General features: G+C 37.0%; 2 protein-coding genes across 2 annotated transcripts; one reads left to right on the top strand and one right to left on the bottom strand.

Annotated features, from left to right (window-relative positions):
- The first annotated feature begins 1,239 nt into the window (after positions 1 to 1,239).
- LOC101253155 (protein EARLY-RESPONSIVE TO DEHYDRATION 7, chloroplastic) lies at positions 1,240 to 7,274 on the top strand. The gene is made up of 4 exons (XM_010318944.4): positions 1,240 to 2,305; positions 3,875 to 4,041; positions 6,250 to 6,334; positions 6,757 to 7,274. The coding sequence occupies exons 1-4, from the start codon at positions 1,398 to 1,400 to the stop codon at positions 6,956 to 6,958; spliced, it is 1,362 nt and encodes a 453-aa protein (XP_010317246.2). The 5' UTR covers positions 1,240 to 1,397; the 3' UTR covers positions 6,959 to 7,274.
- Positions 7,275 to 15,877: 8,603 nt separating this feature from the next.
- LOC138342149 (uncharacterized) lies at positions 15,878 to 20,739 on the bottom strand. The gene is made up of 9 exons (XM_069294342.1): positions 20,303 to 20,739; positions 20,189 to 20,233; positions 19,608 to 20,047; positions 19,410 to 19,559; positions 18,939 to 19,130; positions 18,192 to 18,433; positions 16,336 to 16,361; positions 16,156 to 16,228; positions 15,878 to 16,066 (listed from the first exon to the last, which is right to left on the bottom strand). The coding sequence occupies exons 1-9, from the start codon at positions 20,737 to 20,739 to the stop codon at positions 15,878 to 15,880; spliced, it is 1,794 nt and encodes a 597-aa protein (XP_069150443.1).
- Positions 20,740 to 22,213: the final 1,474 nt, after the last annotated feature.

Genomic DNA, 22,213 nt, shown 5'->3' with positions numbered 1-22,213 from the left:
AGGTATAGCTGGTGTTCGCACTGGCCTATGAATGAATTGAAATGAAATACGAATGAATGAGTGAAGCAGACTCTGTGTTTGCTAAAGAAGGCTCCCTAGTTGAGGTCCCATATGTTGAGCCCTCATTTTGGAAAGTCTTAAAGTTAAGTCTATGATAATAAGGTCTCATGGTATACGAATGAATAATATGAAAGAAAGTATGTGTTATATGTTATGTGTTATATGAATATGTTATGTTTTGTGTGCTATACGATAATTATAATGATGCATGTCACTCTCATGGCATAACTTTCCAAATCTCAATTTGGCAAGTCCACTGACTTGACTTCCAAAAATCATGTTGTTAGGAAAGAGCTATTCTTCCTCATGCATGTCCCTGGTGTGTACTTGCATATACTCATACTTAGTACAAGTGTGTACTAATTCCATACGAACATCTACTTTTAGGTGCAGGCACAGGTGGATGCTAGAGCTACAGGTTCGTTGTTGCAGCTATCCGGACATCAGTATTCATCCGGAGTTTGGTAGGTCCTCATGCTTTCGAGGATGCTACTGTTTTACATTCTAGCGTAGTTTTAGAGTTGAGCTAGCGGAGCATGTTCCACTAGCGTTTCTTTCCTGTTTTGGTTCAAACTTTGTATTGGTGCTATTTTGGCCGATATACAATTAATACTTAATGAATTATTCCTTTCAGTTGCTTATCTCTTAAATGTTAGATGGTTGATGATGAACGATTACGAAATGTTAAGAATGTTCAACAAGTATGATTAAAGAATCAAAAATTTCAAATTTTCCGCAAAAAAATTAATCTATGTAAAGCAAGAATGACGTAAGCAGGCTTGTCTGCGACCTCTGAGAGGTCAACGACGCCGGTCTCGTCTGGGGTCTAGATTCCGGTTGTGACATTAACAATACTTTTTATTTTTTTCATTTATAACAATACTATGTTAAATTTGTAATATTTCTAAAAATGAATTAAGTATGTAATATATATGTATTATAACTGTTTTTAAAAGTATATTATGCTTGTTTGGTAAGAGTTGACATATTATATTATAAGTGTATTAAAATGTGTGATAAATATATTTATCCATTAATAAAGCTTGTATTATATATAAACAACAAATTATTTTTATTAATACGAATTAAAAATAGTCAGGTGAAAAAAAAGATAATATTATTATAAATAGTAAATATTTTTTATTTATAATATATTAATGTAAGTTTCGATATATTATTATATTGTCTCCGAATACATATAGCGGGAAATTCCCAAGACAGGTAATTTGGCCAACTACCAGTGACGCGTACTTTTACGCGTTTGGCCAATAAGTACTTTTCTGTTTACCTATTTTTTCTCGAAAAATTTCATCTTCAACTTCACTTTGATCACTTCAATGGCTTCCAAAAACCCTAATTCCTCTTCAATGTATCCACAAGTAGCAGTAGTTGACCAAAATGTCCCTTTCCCTTCATCTACTTCTCGCCAAAACCTTTACCCAACCATTGACATGAACGACCTTGTAGAAAATCTCTTCCCTCAAAATGACCAAACTGCCCCTGAGCGACAACATTATTCACCATCTGCCCCTCCTGAAATCCTTGAAGAAACCCTTCTCGTTATCCCCGGTTCCATTCTTCATTTGATTGACAAGCACTATTCCGTTGAACTCGCCATCGGCGATTTATTCCTACATCGTCTCCGACAAGGGAACAATATCGTCGCAGTACTTGTTCGTGTTGGAAATGAAATCCAGTGGCCGTTGACTAAGGACCTTGCCGCGGTAAAACTCGATGATTCACATTACTTTTTCTCATTTCAAGCTCCTAAAGACGATGAATCGGATAAAGAATCATCAGTCAGTGACTTGGCAAATGACTCGTTGAATTATGGTTTGACGATTGCTTCCAAAGGACAGGAGAAATTATTGAAGGAGTTGGATGGCATTTTGGAAAATTACAGTTACTTTGCCGTGCAGAAAGTGGAGGAAAAGGCCGCGGTAGCATTAGGTGGACCGGTGGCGAAGGAGTTGTCACCGGCGGATTTAAAGTCGGAGAAGAAGAAGGAGGTGTTGGAAGAGAGATGTGCGGTTTATTGGACCACATTGGCGCCCAATGTGGAGGAGTACAATGCAACAGCGGCAAAGTTAGTTGCTTCGGGCTCAGGACACTTGATAAAGGGGATTTTGTGGTGTGGAGATGTTACTGCAGATAGATTGAAGTGGGGGAATGAGGTTCTGAAGAATAGGTTTAAGACAGGTTCGAAGACTGAGGTCAGTCCTGAGACGTTGAAGAGGATCAAAAGGTATGTCCTTTCTAGGATTTTGGCGGACTTTTGCTTCTTTTTCTCTTTGACCGGCTTGATGATTAGCTAAATATATCGACTGTTTTGCAAAGTAAGGTCAAGTATAGTGAGACTACCTGTTGAATTAGTTAATGGGCTATGAAGGTAGAATGTGAAGATAAGTGCTTCAGTTCGTTCTCTTCAAATAGGAAAGCAGGCAAATTGAAGTAGAAGAGATTTTTTGTATCCCCACATCAATACATGACTGCCTGTAGTATTTTATCGATTGGGATGAGTCAATGTCAGTTGAAGGTGTGACTGTGAAAGTGTTGAATCTAGAAAAATTTAGCTTTTTTCTTTCATGCACACAAGGCTTTCTCTTTTTGTTTTCTTGTGACAAACTTTCATTGAGTGATAGGATATTGATGTAAGAGATGGTTGTTTGATATTATGTCATTTGGAGTGATATTTCTAATCTTAGTCATTACAAGGTAATATCGACTATGCCTCTTTTATACATCACTTGACGGATTTACCAAGGTAGGAGTAAGGTCTGTGTACACATGACCCTCCCCTGACCCCACATATGGAATTACATTGAATAGAGAACAAGAAACACGAGGATACAATGGTTTCTAAGTTTCTGAATGTGGAAGGGAATGCAATAATCCACTTTCTAGAATAGGATGATGTGAAATGTTTGTGGTGTTCTAGAGATTTCGCTAATCCAAGTGAACTGTTGAGCTATGAAAGCTTATGTGTGACTTTGTTTACTGTTTTAGCGATAATGTGTTAAAACTACAAATTTGGTTCATCCGAGGGTAATTAGTTTGTATTACCGATGATGTTTCTTGTTACTACAAATACCTATAAATTCTATAATTTGGTATACTAAAACCGTAGAATGAGAAACTGCCATGTTAAATTTTTAATGAATGATAAGTACGGAAATAAGCAGCTCAAAAGATTTTCTTTCGTCACTTCCACTCCTTGAAAGGGAAATTATCATAAGCCTGCTTTGGTTGGTTAGCAGCCAGGGATACTTGTTTAAACCAAAATTACCTGCAAAGGAGAGACTATTCCATGTGCAGCAGATGTTTTTACTGTAACAGGGAGCAGGAAACAGTTGAGCATTTTATCCTACTTTGCAGTTCCTTGAGACAATGGTGGGAATTGTTTTTGAACATTATGGGCGTCTCGGTTATACCACAGAAGATCACTAGTCTGTTGGAAGTTTGGAGAGCTCAAAGAGTAAAGAGAAGTGTGAAATAGATATGGAGAACTATTCTCATTTGCATATTTTGGACTGTTTTTTGGAAAGACACAAGACATGCTTTGATGGTAAAAGACCACAGATTGCTGGAGTAAAAACTTACGTGTATCGATGACTTGCTTTTGGTGTTATGGCAGTACTCTAGATAGGGTGGGATCAATATTTGGATATTTTAGGGGAAATTTGTAGTATGAATGTGGTGGAGATGGTGTAGCTTTTCCTTGTACTTGGTCCTGTACCATCTCGGTACTATATGGATTTAAGCTTTTACCCATAAAAAAAAAAGACCGACTTATTCTTTTGAATGTTTTTTTCAGGGTTAAGAGAGTGACAAAAATGACAGAGAAAGTGGCAGTTGGAGTCCTATCTGGAGCTGTGAAGGTTTCAGGATTCTTTACTAGGTCCCTTGCAAATACCAAAGCAGGAAAAAAGTTCTTTAGCCTCCTTCCAGGGGAAATGGTTCTTGCCACTCTTGATGGATTTAGTAAGTCACGTCTTTTGGCTTCTCTCTGTTCTGACCAATTTTGTGGAATTTGCATGTCTATAAGTTCTGCTTTTTGCTTTTCTGCCCTTTTCTTCCCCAGCTGCTTCAGGTCACAGAAAAGAAATTCAAGTGTATCTTTATAGTACCTATATTATCATTATCACAGTCAAATGGATTAGCTTAGACGTCATGTTTAGACGTATAGGGCCGTTCATAGCTTCAAGGACATGTCTGATGGGAAAGGAATAAACCTTACTAGATTTTCTTGATGTAAATGAACTAAAGTTTAACTGAAAAAACATTTATTAACATTATCATTCAGCAAAATAGCATAGTCAGTGCATATACATCAGCAACAATGAGTGATATTATTCTCCTTTCATTTTTCTCATAATTCTTTTTTTCCCTTTACTCAATAAGCGACCCATTCTTGAAAATTTTAAACCATAATTTAACCTCGTCTCCTAGGAAAAAAAAAGTTAAAATTAAATGACATGAGAAAAAAAGTCCTGTATGCAAGCAGTATACCAAAAGTAGAGACTCGACTATAGGGCATGTTTCTCTACAAAACTTGCACAATCATATTATACAAGCATGTGAACCAAAAAGAAGTTAGAAACAGGAGACTACCTCAAATATACAAAGTAATTTTTACTCCCTTCAAAAGCTTTCCTACTTCTCTCCTCCCATATAACCCATGTAAGAGCTAAGGGGGCAAATCAAACCAACAAGAGTTGGGGGTTTTCTGATCTTGGATTTTTTTAGGTTTTCTTTGGCAGGATTTTCGGTGTAGTCTCCGCAAAACAAAACATGTTACTAATACTTCCAGATATGGTGTCATTAACCACAAAGATGATGAAAACCCATTAAACAAGTACTGTTGATGAGAGATAGTGAAAATGAACATGGTTTGACTTGGGTTTTATTTGAGTTACTAAATGTTTATAGGCTATAATTATATAAAAACTTATTGTGCCATAAAAAATTGTAAGTTAAACCTTGAAAAAATATGTTAAGAAACATGAATTTTGAAAAAGTGTAACAAGTACTTACAAATGATATTGATGGACAAAAGAAAGTTACAGAAGATTAGAATGAATTGTATAAGCCTTTTGTTTTTTTGGTGTAAACAAAATCTGATTGTGGAGATTAGGGGTGCCAAAAATGAACCCAAACATAGGTAACCTGCCCAACCCGCCTATAAGTTTAAGGGTTGGGCTCAAGATAATTTGAATTGGGTTCAATCTCAACCCATTCAAGCTTAACCGATTTTAAGAGAATCCTCAATTGAGCCCAATTCAATCTTCAATTTCAACCCTTTTAAAACTCTTTACTAAGATATGTTCCTACATTGGAAGTATGAATTATTATCTATTTTATACTCCCTCTGTCCCTTTTTACTTGTCCACTTTTGAATTGGCACACCTATTAAGAAAATAATTAATGACGTAGTGAGTTTACTATTTTACCCTTATTAATTATGAAGTGGATGAAAAGTTCTACATTTTTCAAAGTAATTAGTCATTTAATTGTGGGTATAATAGGTAAAAAAATTGTACTTTCTTAATTTATCAAAATGGATAAGTAATTAGGGACAACTATGAAAGGAACAGTGGACAAGTAATTAGGGACGGAGGTAGTATCTTTTAGGACTTACCTATGCATTTGTTTACCTTTTTTTAAATTTTTTTTGAGTATAATTCATTGATATAAGGGGGAATTTCAGTTCATTATACATGTCTCTGGATTCTTGTGGTTTTTAAATTTTTGTCCTCCATGGCAAGAATGAGTTGATCACCCATCGACGATTTAGGATATAATGAATAGCTTGGTGGATGCACTTTTCTGCGTGAAAAGGATGAAGTCAGCCCCATTTGGGCTGTCATACAGACTACTTTGAGTAACTGTTTTATCTTTGGGTCACTGGGGGCTCCTGCTTCCTCCCCCAACCCCTCTCATTCAGGATGCCAGGTGGCATAAGGGTGACAAGAACATTAACTTTATGCATCTTGCTTGTGTTTTAGTTAGAGTACAATATGTATGTTGAGACCCGAAAGATGACGTTTGGTGGTTTCAACATAAGTAAATGTGCTGGTTCTCACAACAATGTAATTTGTCTTTCACAGAAGTAGATGCAATTTATTTGTTTTTTGTTTAAAAGTCTACTTAATTTGGAAGAAGTCTAATGCAGATAATACTTTTTAACAGGCAGAATATGTGATGCTGTTGAAGTAGCTGGAAAGAATGTGATGTCTACATCAGGCACTGTGACGACTGAATTTGTTTCTCACAGGTGAAGCTTAGTTATCTTAGAGTTCTACATATCAGCAAAATTGCCAAAGAAAAATAGATCGTTCAGATGGGTAGTATATGAAATGCGATCAAAGAAAAACTTCTCTTCTCCTCATTTTTCCTACTTTAGCATTGCTGACAAGCTAGATTAAGTTGATCAGTTATCTTGCTAGATATGCTTTTTTCTGTTATTTACTAGAAACCAAAACCAGACATTCATATGGTAATAGACCTCCATCTTTCAATAGCAATCCATTATCATTTATTTTGTCATGTTCTCTTACTCTTCATGATAGTATGGGCATGAGGGAAGGACTCAACTAAAGTGCTATTGCACACTATCAGTGGGGTAATAGACTAAGACAAAGACATGAAGCTCTAATGGTTCAGTTCTGAATTAAAAGTGAACTTTGTGTTTTGTAGGTATGGAGAAGAAGCAGCTAATGCAACCAGTGAAGGGCTTGATGCTGCAGGGCATGCTTTTGGGACTGCCTGGGCTGCTTTTAAGATCAGAAAGGCACTGAACCCTAAAAGTGCCTTGAAGCCCACTGCCCTGGCCAAATCTGCTGCTAAAGCTGCTGCTACGGCTGCTGCAGCTGATAAGAAGGCTAAGAGTTCCAAGTAGTCACTTATTAGTCTGACCTAACCATTGAAGGTGACTCAAGATAACATGCATTGCCTCTGACCTCTTCATATTTTCATGCGTGTATATATACTAGTGAGAGCATCAACCACCTGCTGTTAACTGTAGGCTTCCTTTCTTTTTTAAGATTAAGATTTGGTTATTTGTTATAGTGAATTTGATGAATCACTGGACTCGTAAACTGTAGGTTTCCATTCTTTTTTAACATTAAGATTTGGTTATTTGTTATAGTGAATTAGATGAATTGCTGGACTTGGTGCAAGTAACAACAATTCACATCAGTCATAGTTTAACAAGACTTCCATCTCCTCAGTGCTTCCATTCTAGTTCATATTGACCAGAAGTCATCAAATTTACTAACTCTAATTTTCTTGGTGTTTTTGTTATAAATATGTAGTGTAGCAGATCAGTTAGCCTTAAGTGGTATTAACTACTTGTGGATGAAAACCCATGTGAAACTTGTCCTTGGTGTTTCATGCAGCTAACCATTAATAAATTATTTTTCAAACAATGTGGTTTTATTTTCATGTACAAGACCTTTTCAGAAATATTTTCATAAAAGATTACTTTTCAAACAATGTGGTTTTATTTACATGGATAAGACCTTTTGAAGAAATATTTTCATAAAAGAATAATTCTAAACCAAATTAAGAAACCACAGTGTTAAAAGAAAGATGAAAGTACGTTGATAAATAAAATTTTAAATACATACAATCTGGTAAAGAACATTGTAAGAGTTGAGTTGTATCAACTATTACCAATTCTTAAGCCAGAGATCTGTATAACCAATATAAAAATCTTCATACAAAAGTGGGATAGAATCAATTTCGTCTTCTTGCGGTGGTTCTGGAATGTAAGGAACCATTGTTTTGAGTACAGAGACAGCATGTGCATCAAGTTGTTTGTAGTAAGTAGCAATGTCATAATCAGGAGGAGTTTCTTGATGAACAGAGCCTTGAGGCAATTTTGATTCTTCTGTGACTAAACTAACTTGTGTGATGTTCCCATTTGGAATTACATTAGCAGCAGCACTGATTTGTCCCAAATCTGGAATAAAAACTTTCACAGTTTATTGTGGTCGTGATAAAGAAATTGGAACAAAATTCGACGAAGAATTGACACTCCTTGTAATGCGACATACAACAAATTCCTCCTGAATACGACCACTTTGTATTAATGCGTTTTGTGCTTTATCACAAAGACGATATTCTTTCATAATCCAAACATGATTATTTTCCTCAAAACGGAAAGTTTTCTTGGAGCCAATTACTGATCTTTTCCAGTCATAAACTGATTTACTATTGTCAATTCCTTTCCATGAGCCACCACCACCAACAATTCCCCTGTTGAAGTTCTTACCATTCCCTTTTTTTTCTTTAACTGAGTAAAAACGTGATATTCAACAAATTTATAAAAACACACGATGCTCTGAGACCTTTGCGTTATTAGCACTGACACTCTAACCAAGCTAATGGGCCTCAATATTGATTAGCAGCTAACCATTAATCGCATTTGTTTCCAAACAGAGCAGTTTTCTTTTCATGTATAAGGAAATATTTTTATAAAAAAAAAACCATTCTAAACCACAAAGTATAAAAAGAGAAGTGAAAGTGCATTGACAGATAAAATTAAAAACATATACTATAGGGCAAACAAAATTTTAGGACTTAGAGTTGTATCACCAATTCTTAAGTCAACAGATGTGTATAATCAATATTAAAATCTTCGTAGAAAAGTGGGATAGAATTGGGTTCATCATCTTCTTGTTGTTGCGGGATGTTAGGAACCATTGATTTGAGTTGAAAGGCAGCATAGGCATCAAGCTCTTTGTGGTAAGTAGCAATGTCATAAACAGAGCATTCTACAGAGGGAGTTTGTTGATGAACAGAGCATTCATCTTCTTTTGCAGCAGACACATTTGATTCTTTGAAGACTAAAGTAACTGGGCCAACGTTCCCATTCAAAATACTGTTCGACCCATCAGATGGAATTCCATTAGTACTACTTAATTGTCCCAAATCTTGAAATTGATTCTGAACAAAGGATTCTTGACATTGTGATGAAGAAATTAGCACAGAATCAATAAAATTCTCTATATTATTATTATCCGAAGGGATGATAACCTTAGAAGAATTCACGCTCCTGGTAATGCTACATACAGCAAATTCCTCCTCATGTCGAATTTGACCACGTAGTCTCAAGGCCTTTAGTATATTATCACTAGGACGATATTCTTTCATAATCCAGACATCGTTTTCTTCATCAAAACGGAAGGTTTTCTTGAACCCAATCTTTAATCCTTTCTTGTTGTGAACTGGTTTGCCATTGTCGATTCCTTTCCATGAGCCGCCACCACCAACAATTCCCCTGTTGAAGTTCTTACCATTCCCTTTTTTCTTCTTTAACTGAGTGAACACATGATGACGATCAGTAGTGGTCGTCTCGAATAACTGAGATGGCTTCTCTTTGCCTAATGGAATATGTGCGTCAACTATCAGTCAATGGACCAGGTCTCTTGACACAGCAAAAACAGTGCAGAAGATTAAACAATATGAAGAACACAACACAAGCAGTTTACGTGGAAACCTCCTTGCTCAAGGGAGTAAAACCACGACCTGTTGCACAGGATTTATAACTGTCTTCACTAATCTTCTCAAGCAAAAGTGAAACCCGGTTACAATCAATGTGAGAAAAAGTTATTAATCTCACAATCAAGTAATACCTATTACTTGAAGAGCCTAAGCGGATACCACACCGCCCACTAAACCACCTAACTCTAGATGACTTAGAATTTGACTAAGCAACAAAACAATGTTGCCCACTAAATCAGTTAACCTTAACTGATTTAGACTTTTACAAACCAAAAACAAATATCTAAATCCTTTATAGATTAGGAACAGATTTACAATGTAAGTACATAAACACAAAGCTCTAAATACAACAAAGATTCTTCTTTACTCTATCAGGTCCTTCTGTTGAGTTGAGCAATGTTCTTCCTTGAAGATGGCCTTCTGTTCAAGCTTGTGAATTTTCAGAGAAAATCCAAATTTAATTTGCCAAGTCTTGAATTTGTGTTTGTTGGAAAGAGATAATATAATTTTCCACAAATTCGTTGAAGTCATCCCATTGGCTGAAGGCCTCCTGTTGGAAAAGCTGTGCACCTACCGCATCAGAGATGACAGCTTTTCTGACAGCTGTCTTTTCGTCCTTTTCACGTCACAGTCTTGCGGGTACCAGGTCCCTTGCTTTTGGGTACCAGGTCCCTTACAAACTTCTATATGAGTTCTTGAAAAGGCTTGTTGGCTGACTTCCTTCTTTGGATGAATGAATATAATATGGTGTTTGTCATGCTAAAAGTATCAAACATAAAGAGTTATTATCCGTTGGACAAACACCCTCCTCCATTCTGATTGGTGTAGTACACTGACGCCTTACCAACCTCTGACGTGACAGCTTTACAGCTGTAACCAATTATGTATCTGATGGAGGAAACTCTGCCTGGTACCAGGTCCCTGCATTTGTGAGATACTGAAACATACAATCTCGTCCGCTCTTCTTATTGGTGTAGGATACTTCACGTTTCACCTACCACCTGACATGGCAACTTTTATGACTGTACCTCATTTGTATCTGGACGAGAGCACTCTGTCAGGAACCAGGTTCCCACATTTGTGAGGATCATCAAAACACCTAGAATATAACATTTTCCCCCTTTTTGATGATAGCACACAAATATACCTCACACTGAGTTTATCATTCATCTTATTGTCAGCAGTTCCAATAACAAGGATTTGGTTCCTTGTTAGATCGGTAAGTTTGTTAAATCATCAAAACTTCATATCATGTTCGAGCTATCATCTTAACTCAACTTCGAACTAACATTTTCTCCCTTTTTGATGATAACATACTTATTCACCAGTTCCCCCTATCAAAAAGAATTCTTAGGGTAACTTGAGTTTCATCATCTCGAAGTTTGTCAACTCATCAAAATATCAACATAGCATTTTCCTTCTTTTTGATGATGACATACTTATTCATCAGTTCCCCCTATCAAAAAGAATTCTTGGGGTAACTAGAGTTTAATCATCCCTCAAGTTTGTCAAATCATCAAAACATCAACATATCATCTTCCCCCTTTTTGATGATGACAAACATCTTCTTCCCCCTATCGATAGGACCAGGTCCTCGTCAGGTAGCAAGCATTTATTCCCCCTATCAGCAGGACCATATCTTTTCAAGTAGCTACCATTGATTCCTCCTATCGATGTGACCATGTCTTCTTCAAGCAGTTATAACACTATTGATCTCATACCTTACCTTAACAACTTTCCCCCTTTTGACATCATAAAAAAGGGTTAAAGCAGTAAACCAAGTTGACAGAATTATAGTTCTTACAAATTCATGGCCACTTGGGCAACACAGAGCATGAGTAAAAAGGCATAAAGTAATGAGACAAGTCAGTAGAAACAAGACATTTAACATTCATAAACAAAAGATCAGTCATCAAAGCATTGCATGTATGATTACAGATGAAAACCAGAACAATTGTCCAAGAGATAAATGAGGACTGACATAGAGAGGTAGGAAGAGAAGGGATGGTTTAGAGGCAAGGGATTGAAAGAATAGAATTAGTAGAGCATATCCCTAGCATAAGATTTCAAGAATTTTCTCTTAGCCTACAACATGATGTGCAGCCCAACCTGTATGTTTAACCTTTAGGGCTGCCAATTTTTTTTTTTTGCACCTGGTCCCTCTGATAGTGTTGTTTCAGAAGCTGGACTTTTAAACAACCCATTTCAGTATTCCAGTTAATACGATCAACTGTCATAGCTTCCAACATCAGCCTGAGTTTTTCATAACAGAAAGATTGGTAACACAAACAACTCAAGGCCTCCGAGATGAATAGATCAAAAATTGAGGAACCAAGAAGATTTTCTTTCTTTTTTTTTCTTTTTTACACACCTTCCTCTTCAGAAAACTTTGAGTTCTCAGAATATCAACTTCTCCCTTTTTTTTTAGCATCATCTTTTCCACTTCTTCATTTTTCATGGAGAACCAGATCCCTCTTCACACTTGAAACATTTTCATCAAAGAATTCTCCAGCAAGAATCAAAGGGTTAACAATTTGAAGTGTGTTTAAAAAGAAGAGAAAAGAAAATTTCGAAGCACCTTGATATTTGGAAGGCAACTTGATTTTTCTAGGGAAATAGAAAGAAATATGGAATATAAAGAAAGAGAAAATAAGGTATCATTTTGGCACTCAAAAGATGAGACAACAGTCAGATTCTTGAAGGACAGACATGTGGAAATTTCAATAGCTCTCATGCATAATTCAAACTGCAATGTTAAGATTTCTAACCTTCGAGAAAGGACCAGGTCCCTCTCTGTTGTTTGAATGTCATTGCCTAGATCTATCCTGACCTCCCTTTTTCTTCATCCCCTTTTCCATGTGTGTATACCTACAAAAGGTATGAAACAGAATTTGCTAAAACATACATAACTGAAAAGCAAGGATACCTGCTCCCTTTTCATAGTCATTGAAAGAGTTGATTGCTTCAGGTAGGATCCATTCAAGAAGGTTTTAGCATTTCCATCATCATCTTGATTTATTCAGTCAGATCTTTATGAGCTTCAAGATGTTTCCTGATCCACAAGAGTTGAACCCATCAAGCTGCACTTGCTACATTTATTGCCTCAGTTGATGAAAGAGCAATTTAATCTTGCCTTTTAACAAAGCTTCTCTTCACACAACACCTCAAAGATTGCCTCAAAGATGACATCATTAATATGTACCTGAATGATCAGCAGTTCCTTGCATATTGAATTCAAAGAAAAGAGTTTTTGACATTTTTACCTCTCTTGAATACATTGCTGAGAAACTTGGACAACCGATCAGTTTGTTGGGGAACCGACTATCAGAGTTTGCTTCTTTCAAACTGAGCTTGATTAGCTTCTTCATTCTCCCTTTCAAAATTCACATTATCAGTTTGAACTGCATCATCTTTGTTCAGCACTATCTAGAGAACCAGGTCCCTCATCAGGTTAATCATCTGCATCATCTTCTTTGAGATTGTTGGATTCATGAGGATGTTATTCAGCAAACTCACTATTTAAACCACCTCTCTGATTCTGAAGCAACTCTTCTATCTCAGAAACTTCTTTCCTTGCAACTTTTAAAATCTTCTAGACTCATCAATAAACGCATGATCATTTTTAGTATACCCCTGATAAGCCTGAAGGAGGTCTGATCTGCTTCTCCTTAACATCATAGTCACAACCTTTGTCATTTGCAAATATCATTTTATGCATACTTGGACTAGGTCCCCTGACACAGGTTTGTGCAGAAAAGCAACACTCATGAGCACGTCTCCTTACTCATACCTCAGCATTCATACCTTGAGCACTAAGTTCAGTGAGACTATCACAATGAGCAGTAAACAGATCAGCAATATACATGTTCTTGCATCTCTTTTCTATCAAAATCATCGACTGAGAGAGCAAGTTTGTGACAAAACAGTTATTTGATAAGAGCTTAGCTTCATTTCATTCATCACAAATCTACACCAATAATGTAGCGTTTCTTTCCATTCGCCAAAAGAGACACCTCCACCTTGAAGTGTCTTGAGAGAGAGGAAGTTCAGTGCTTTGAGCATCCACCATTCATGAATCGACACTGGTTGTTGTCACTTCCTCACACAAGAATGTCATATCACGTGTTAGCCTTGGGAACCCACTTCAGTTGAAGTTCCCAGTAAGTGGATAAAGGAGTGATAAGAGAATTCTTTGTCCAGTGAGGCAGATTGATATTTTTCAACTTAGGAACAGAAGCAAGACCAGGTCCCTTATTCTGCAAGTTCTTTTGTTGACCATACACAGGACCAGGTCCCTTCTTCAGTCTATTCCGTGGTCTGGAATAGTTTGATGATCTTTCTCCACAATCTTTAAGCGCAGGATAGTCTCTTTTGCAGCTCAGTTCTCCTTTTATGTTGTTTCCTTGACCGAGTATATTTGTAAGGATCTTAGAGGAATTGGTCCATTTGAGAGATTTTTTCAGTTCCTCTTTTACACGGACCAGGTCCCTCTCTAACTCAAGATTTCTTTCTAATGCAATTTTGGTCTTCATTTCAGCAGTGTGCAACTTATTTTCAAGCTCCAGCTGCAAGCTGCTTGCCTCATTCTTTCCTTTAAAAGTTTTATTAGTTACCCCTTTCATCCTTTTCTTCAGTTCTAGATTTTCAGCTTCTAGAACAAGCATTTGACTTTTAATATCAGATATTTGGGCAACTAATGCAATTTTTCCATCTTGAGAGATATCTAGGTTGTTGTTTACGAGATCCTTCTCATCTTTCATCTCACTTATCAAATCAAGTAATACAACAGCCAACTTTCTCAACTTACTAGTAGAAAAGGTATTCAAGTTTTTCTTGAAATAAGATAGAGTTACCTTTTCATCAGAATCTTCCTCGTCTGACTTTGCCATAAAACCATTATCTGTGTTTTCAGAATCATCAGAATCACTTGAGGATTTTTCCCATGCATTCATTTCTCTTTTTACTGCCCTGAAGAAAACTTCTCTTCTGCTTATCTTGGAACAGACCTGGTCCCCTTCTTTGTCTTCACCATCTGCAGTCTTGACAATAGGAACAGGTTCTTCAAGGAACATGTGCTCATCTATGATGTTGGAGAATCTGGTGCGCATTTCATGAATGAGTTCACCATCATTCATGGTGAAATCTTCAAACTGAGTAGAAAAGAGATCTAGCTTAGATTTCCTTATTTCCTCAGTGCCCTCATAAGTTGTTTTTAACAGATCCCAAATTTCCTTGGCTGATTCACAAGATGAAATCAGATCGTATTCATTTATACTAAGGCCACACATCAATAGTTTCCTTGCTTTATGATTTTTCTGGACTAATAGTCTGTCAGAGTCATTATATTGTTTTCTAGTTTTGGGAATGACTCTTGTGACCTCTCCATCTTTAACCTCCATAGTTGGCACATAAGGACCTTTACATATGACATCCCATACTTCACTGTCCTCAGCCATGAGATAGTCTCTCATCTGAATCTTCCAATATTTATATAGCTTACTATCAAACAGAGGAGGTCTTGCGGGAGACTGATTTCTTTGCTTATCCAGTAGTGACGCCATTTCTCGCAAGAACTTCTCTCTTGGTGTTAACCAGATAGAGAGCACCTGCTCTGATACCACTTGATGGAATATGTGCGTCAACTACCAGTCAATGGACCAGGTCCCTTGACACAGCAAAAACAGTGTAGAAGATTAAACAATATGAAGAACACAACACAAGCAGTTTACGTGGAAACCTCCTTGCTCAAGGGAGTAAAACCACGACCTGTTGCACAGGATTTACAACCGTCTTCACTAATCTTCTCAAGCAAAAGTGAAACCCGGTTACAATCAATGTGAGAAAAAGTTATTAATCTCACAATCAAGTAATACCTATTACTTGAAGAGCCTAAGCGGATACCACACCGCCCACTAAACCACCTAACTCTAGATGACTTAGAATTTGACTAAGCAACAAAACAATGTTGCCCACTAAATCAGTTAACCTTAACTGATTTAGACTTTTACAAACCAAAAACAAATATCTAAATCCTTTATAGATTAGGAACAGATTTACAATGTCAGTACATAAACACAAAGCTCTAAATACAACAAAGATTCTTCTTTACTCTATCAGGTCCTTCTGTTGAGTTGAGCAATGTTCTTCCTTGAAGATGGCCTTCTGTTCAAGCTTGTGAATTTTCAGAGAAAATCCAAATTTAATTTGCCAACTTGAATTTGTGTTTGTTGGAAAGAGATAATATAATTTTCCACAAATTCGTTGAAGTCATCCCATTGGCTGAAGGTCTCCTGTTGGAAAAGCTGTGCACCTACCGCATCAGAGATGACAGCTTTTCTGACAGCTGTCTTTTCGTCCTTTTCACGTCACAGTCTTGCGGGTACCAGGTCCCTTGCTTTTGGGTACCAGGTCCCTTACAAACTTCTATATGAGTTCTTGAAAAGGCTTGTTGGCTGACTTCCTTCTTTGGATGAATGAATATGATATGGTGTTTGTCATGCTAAAAGTATCAAACATAAAGAGTTATTATCCGTTGGACAAACACCCTCCTCCATTCTGATTGGTGTAGTACACTGACGCCTTACCAACCTCTGACGTGACAGCTTTACAGCTGTAACCAATTATGTATCTGATGGAGGAAACTTTGCCTGGTACCAGGTCCCTGCATTTGTGAGATACTGAAACATACAATCTCGTCCGCTCTTCTTATTGGTGTAGGATACTTCACGTTTCACCTACCACCTGACATGACAACTTTTATGACTGTACCTCATTTGTATCTGGACGAGAGCACTCTGCCAGGAACCAGGTCTCCACATTTGTGAGGATCATCAAAACACCTAGAATATAACATTTTCCCCCTTTTTGATGATAGCACACAAATATACCTCACACTGAGTTTATCATTCATCTTATTGTCAGCAGTTCCAATAACAAGGATTTGGTTCCTTGTTAGATCGGTAAGTTTGTTAAATCATCAAAACTTCATATCATGTTCGAGCTATCATCTTAACTCAACTTCGAACTAACATTGCCATACAAGTCTACAAATCGAATTTGATGGCATTCAACAAGCATACCAGTAACAAACTTGAGAAGATACCTAAGGAGTTGTTCCTCATCAATATTCATCATCCCCATATTTTATGGAAACAGAGGAGTAGAAAACAAAGAAGAAAAAGAAGAGAGATTATTATATATAGAAAGAAAATTAAGGAGAAACCGTGTAAACAAGAAATATTTTTATAAAAAAAATCAATTCTAAAGTGAAAGTGCATTTGACAGATAAAATAAAATTGAAAGAGTTGAGTTGTATCTTAACTCCAGAGATTGTGCGTAACCGAGTTTTTTTATGATTGGAGTCTAATTTTAGAAACTCACATATAAATTTTTAGTTAGTGACCGTTATATGCCTTTTGTTGTTTTAGTATTAGTAAGTAGTATTATTTTCTTTAGTTAGTGTTACCATAAAATACTGAAGTCTAAGAATATATTAATTATTAGCTAAGTTTTATCCTCTTCTTTTTATTTAGTTTTTGTTACTAAAAATTTGATTACATAAATAATTTATTTTTTATTTCATTTATATAAATAAAAATATTCATTGGAGAGGTTGATTTCTCCGACCATTAGGATGTGAAAAAATCGAATCGAATTTTTTTTTATTGAGTTATTGTTATTAGGCTATTGGGTTATTGGTTTTTAATGGGCTTATAAAAAAAATTATTGGGTAATTAGTTAATTCAGTATCGACTTTTACGATTGAGTTATTGGGTAAATCGATAACCCAAGAAGAATGTAATAACTTACTATTTTACCCTTACTAATTATTAAATATTAATAATTTAATATATAATTAGACACTACAATTATATATATCAAATTATTAATACACTACCCACTTCACATATAGACCGCTTTACTAGTCTTTATTGCTTACTCAAAACCTAAAGACTAAAGTAAGAGTTCACAATTGTAGCTATTCAATTTAGTTATAGTTTTCGTCTTGTTGGAGTATGTGATTTTAGTTTTAGTTTGTAATTATAGGTTGTAGCATTTGCAAGTTCGTAAAGGTCCGAAATTTGATTAACATAAAAACTTTTATGTTATGTTTTGGTAGTGACATGTAATTATAGCCTTTATACTATATTTTTTCTTACTGGTGCAATTTCAAATTATCTTTTTTGTTTCACTATGTCAAAGCATTTAGAGAAGAGAGAATTCATATAATATTTTACGAACATTTTTTTATTGGGTAAATAAAAAATCGAACCGATAATGACCAGAAACCGATAAAGAATATCTTATTTATTTGTTATTGGGTTAACATATATAAAAATCGATAAATCAAACTGATAATACATAAAATCGAATTGAACCGACCGATACACACGAGTCCTACATGGAACACATCCCAAACCCGTATCCAACTTTTAAATAAATAAACACATAAGTTAAAGGACACATTTATGTATTATGTTTAAAAATAAATAAAGACATGAGAGAACTTATAGAATTGCTCAAAGAAGCTTTAAATCGAACTCAAGTTGAGTATCTTTGCAATAAGTTGGGCATGATCAATATTTATGCTCCAACTGGAAGGAAAGTTACATCCCAAAACTTACATGTATTGTTGCCTGCATAAGAACACATCCCAAACCAACCCTAGATGCATCACAATAGACAGTGTAATTCTCGCCACTCTTAGGCAGAGTAAGCACTGAGGCTGAAGTGAGTCTATCCTTGAGCTCCAGAAAGTTACGGATATCGGTGGGTGTAAGAGGCTTTGGCCACTTCTTAACGGCTTCAGTCTTTTTGGGGTCCACTTCTACACCTTGATCGGACACAACATGGCCCAGGAAGGTCACTGATCTCAGCCAGAATTCACACTTGCTGAATTTGGCATACAACTGATGCTGTCTAAGTACCTGCAAGGTTAGTCTCAAATGTTGTTCATGCTCTTCCTTGGTCTTAGAGTAGATGAGAATGTCATCAATGAATACTATGACAAAAGAGTCAAGGTATTCACGGAAGACTCTGTTCATGAGGTCCATAAATGCAGCAGGTGCATTCGTGAGACCGAATGACAACCAAGAACTCATAATGACCATATCGGGTACGAAAAGCTGTTTTTGGGACATCCCCATCCCTAACCCTAAGCTGGTGATACCCTGAACGAAGATCAATCTTAGAGAAGAAACTAGACCCTTGGAGCTGATCGAACAAATCATCAATTCTGGGAAGTGGATACTTATTCTTTATAGTGACTTTGTTGAGCTACCGATAATCGATACACATTCTAAGGGTCCCATCCTTTTTCTTTACAAATAACACTGGAGCGCCCCAAGGGGATATGCTCGGCTGAATTAAACCCTTATCAGTGAGATCTTTTAACTGCAGCTTCAACTCCTTGAGTTCTACCGGAGTCGTTCTATAAGGAGGAATTGAGATTGGTTTAGTATCAGGTTCTAATTCGATACCAAAGTCAATCTCTCGAAGGGGAGGGACTCCAGGCAAATCTTCAGGAAACACATCTAGGAATTCATTTACTACAGGCACCGAGTCTATGGAAGGAACGTCATGATCTAAGTCATTAACACTCACAAGATGACATAGTAACCCTTTGGCCATCATTTTATTGGCCTTAAGATTTGAAATCAAGGGGTTAGGGCGAGTCGGATTGTACCCCTCCCAGACTAACTCTTCTTCATTAGGGAAGCGAAACCTCACCACTCTACTACGACAGTCCAAGCAAGCATAATGGCTGTGAAGCCAGTCCATGCCAAGAATAATATCAAAATCATGCATGGGTAACTCAATCAAGTTTGCACACATAGCCCTGCCACTCACAACTATTGGGCAATTCTGGTATACCCTATCAGTTCTCACATTTTCTCCTAAAGGCGTACTAACCACTATAGGATCATGCAGAACTTCAGGTAGTACTTCAAAAGTAAGGGCAAGTAGAGGAGTCACAAAGGAAAGAGTAGACCCTGGATCAAGTAAAGCATAAACAGAAGTTGAGAATACTTGCAGCATACCTGTGACCACATCAGCGGACTTCTCCTGCTCCTCGCTACCTTTCAAGGCATAAAATCTGTTCCTCTTGGGAGGCTTGGCTGCTGCTGCACTCTGTGGGGTAGGCCTAGGCTGAGCATTACCCCCAGCCTGACCTCTGTTCTGGGGACAGTCTCTGACCATGTGTCCACTCTTACCACAACCAAAGCAGGCATTAGTGCCCTGTCTGCATTCTCCAAGGTAAGTTCGGCCACACTTAGTATAAGTCTTCTTTGGATGTTGCATCTCACCTCCATTGCCCCTCTTGGGTTCGGGTCTGCCTCCTCTAGGTGTTGTACTTCTCTGAGGGTCAGAATTGCCAGCACTCTGTTGCCCCTTCTTGAATTTGGGTTGCTCGCGGATGCCAAAATTGTTTCTATGGCCTCCATGGCTGGGACCTGCCTGATCTTGAGGCCTAGGCCTCCTAACATCACGTACACCTCTCCTCTTTCGGCTGTCCTCTACCTGCTGGACATGCACCATTAATCTAGAAAGGTCCATATTATCATGGAGCATCGCAGCCCGACACTCCTCCTCCAGGTCTCCATTGATTCCTGTGAGGAACCTGCTCATCTCATCCCTGCTAGTAGAAACCAAGGGAGTAGTATACCTGGATAATTTCAACAAAGTTAAGTATTCTCATCATTCTTACTATTAAATATCAAGGGAAGTAACATACCTTGATAGCTTCACAAACTTCAGAGAATACTCCCTGACCGTCATAGACCCTTGCTTAAGGTTGATGAACTCCTCAACCTTGGCCTCCTTCATCTCCCTAGGGAATAACCTTTCCAAAAATGCTGTCTTGAACAGCTCCCAGGTGACTGGCACCCCTCCTAGGACACGGATATCTCGCCACATTTTGCACCAAGTCTGTGCAACATCTTTGAGCTGGTAGGAAGCCAGCTCAGCCTTCTCAATATCAGTGGCCCCCATGGCCACCAGGATCTTATGCAACTCGTCTATAAATTCCTGAGGATCTTCTGAAGTCTTAGCCCCTGTGAAAATTGGAGGATTCATCCTCGTGAAGTCTCGCAGTCTGTCAGCCATGCTGCGAACCAGTGGGTCCTCAACTAGGGAGCCTTCTTTAGCAAACACAGAGTCTGCTTCATACATATTTCATTTCAATTCATTCATAGGCCAGTGCGAACACCAGCTATACCTAGGATGTAGTTTAAGACTTTCATTGGGTTTGCTGTGCAATGATTAGGATTAACCTAATGTCATTACCTGAATCTAGCTCACCTCTTGATTATCCTATCCTAACACCTTCAGTATCATTCATTTCTTTATGTGATTCATTTGAGGCTGGCCTCATTCATTCATTGGGAACTTTAACTTTAACCGACATAGATCATGTGAGCATCATGAAATCCAGTGTCTCCCCCACACCGAAAAGAGGTGGAATCACCGACCAAAGCGATTCAATAACATGCTAGCGTTTATGGGAATTTAACCCCGCCAGATCCCTATAGTGGCAATATAGGTTTAAAGACTAGGAGATGTATGGAGACCCATACCCGGCAAGCCCGACAGTCTCATCTCATGAGAGTTACGTGAACCTCCGCCCTTCCCGAAAGAAGGCATCACCGCTCATAGCTAGCCTATCGGTGCTCGGTATAAAGTTCCATTACATTCAACTCATACATCATGGAAGTTGACTTCTAGTATGAGGACATCATAGCTCAATAGATGATTTCTCATCTCATCATTAGTATTAAGTGTTTTAAACTCAATATTGTCATTAGAGTGTTCATCGAGACTGATCTCTTCATTATTTTACACTCTCATTGGTGAGTACGTATTGGTAACATTTACTTAGGCTCATTTGAGATTGCTCTCATCATATACATTATCCTCACATCATGGTTGTCACCACATTCTTCATTTCATTACGTATACCTTAGGTTCACTTATTTTTTTGAACGTATGTTAAACTTATGTGTCTATACGTACAAGCCATGGGGCTTCATTTATAATTCGCTAAGTGATTTTTATTTTCCTAAGATTATGTATTACAAGACTTATGTATCTTGTATATATACCAAGATCTTGATTTTTGATCAAAGTAGATTACATTATTCTTGAATATTTTACTCACGTATGACTTATGTATCAATACGGAGGTTTGGACACGGGAACCCCACTCTTGAATCATTTGGATATCATTTATATTTTTCATTGACTTTATTTCTAATATTCATAACATTAGAACTCTAAATTAAATCTCAACATTTTCATAAAATAATAAATTTTCTATTTTAATTAGAATTCTAAATTAAATCTCCATATTTACATGAAAGAATTAATTTTCTATTTTAATTAGAATTCTAAATTAAATTTCATTGTTTACATAAAAGAATTAATTTTCTATTTTAATTAGAATTCTAAATTAAATCTCCATATTTACATGAAAGAATTAATTTTCTATTTTAATTAGAATTCTAATTCAAATCCTTTTTTTTTTTAATTTATTCATTAAATTCGCCTCATTGGGGAGGTTGTGGGTTCGAACCCCCACAGCCCCCCTTATTTTCCTCCTTTTTTCGTTGAAGAGGAGGCTGTGAGGTGGTGGGTTCGAACCCCCACA

Source organism: Solanum lycopersicum, chromosome 2, assembly GCF_036512215.1.
Source record: "Solanum lycopersicum chromosome 2, SLM_r2.1".
In the NCBI taxonomy this organism is placed as follows: Eukaryota; Viridiplantae; Streptophyta; class Magnoliopsida; order Solanales; family Solanaceae; genus Solanum; species Solanum lycopersicum.
This window is presented reverse-complemented; position numbering and strand designations above follow the sequence as displayed.

What these genes read in the sequence shown, in the direction of transcription:
- LOC138342149 (XM_069294342.1), bottom strand. Translation starts at nt 20,739, where the DNA reads ATGTATGAAGCAGACTCTGTGTTTGCTAAAGAAGGCTCCCTAGTTGAG. An exon ending in TTATGCAGGCAACAATACAT is followed by an intron (nt 16,362 to 18,191) that starts GTAAGTTTTGGG and finishes GGTTCCTGGCAG; the next exon opens with AGTGCTCTCGTCCAGATACA. An exon ending in CTCGTCCAGATACAAATGAG is followed by an intron (nt 16,229 to 16,335) that starts GTACAGTCATAA and finishes TCACAAATGCAG; the next exon opens with GGACCTGGTACCAGGCAAAG.
- LOC101253155 (XM_010318944.4), top strand. Translation starts at nt 1,398, where the DNA reads ATGGCTTCCAAAAACCCTAATTCCTCTTCAATGTATCCACAAGTAGCA. An exon ending in TGCCACTCTTGATGGATTTA is followed by an intron (nt 4,042 to 6,249) that starts GTAAGTCACGTC and finishes ACTTTTTAACAG; the next exon opens with GCAGAATATGTGATGCTGTT. An exon ending in ACTGAATTTGTTTCTCACAG is followed by an intron (nt 6,335 to 6,756) that starts GTGAAGCTTAGT and finishes TGTGTTTTGTAG; the next exon opens with GTATGGAGAAGAAGCAGCTA.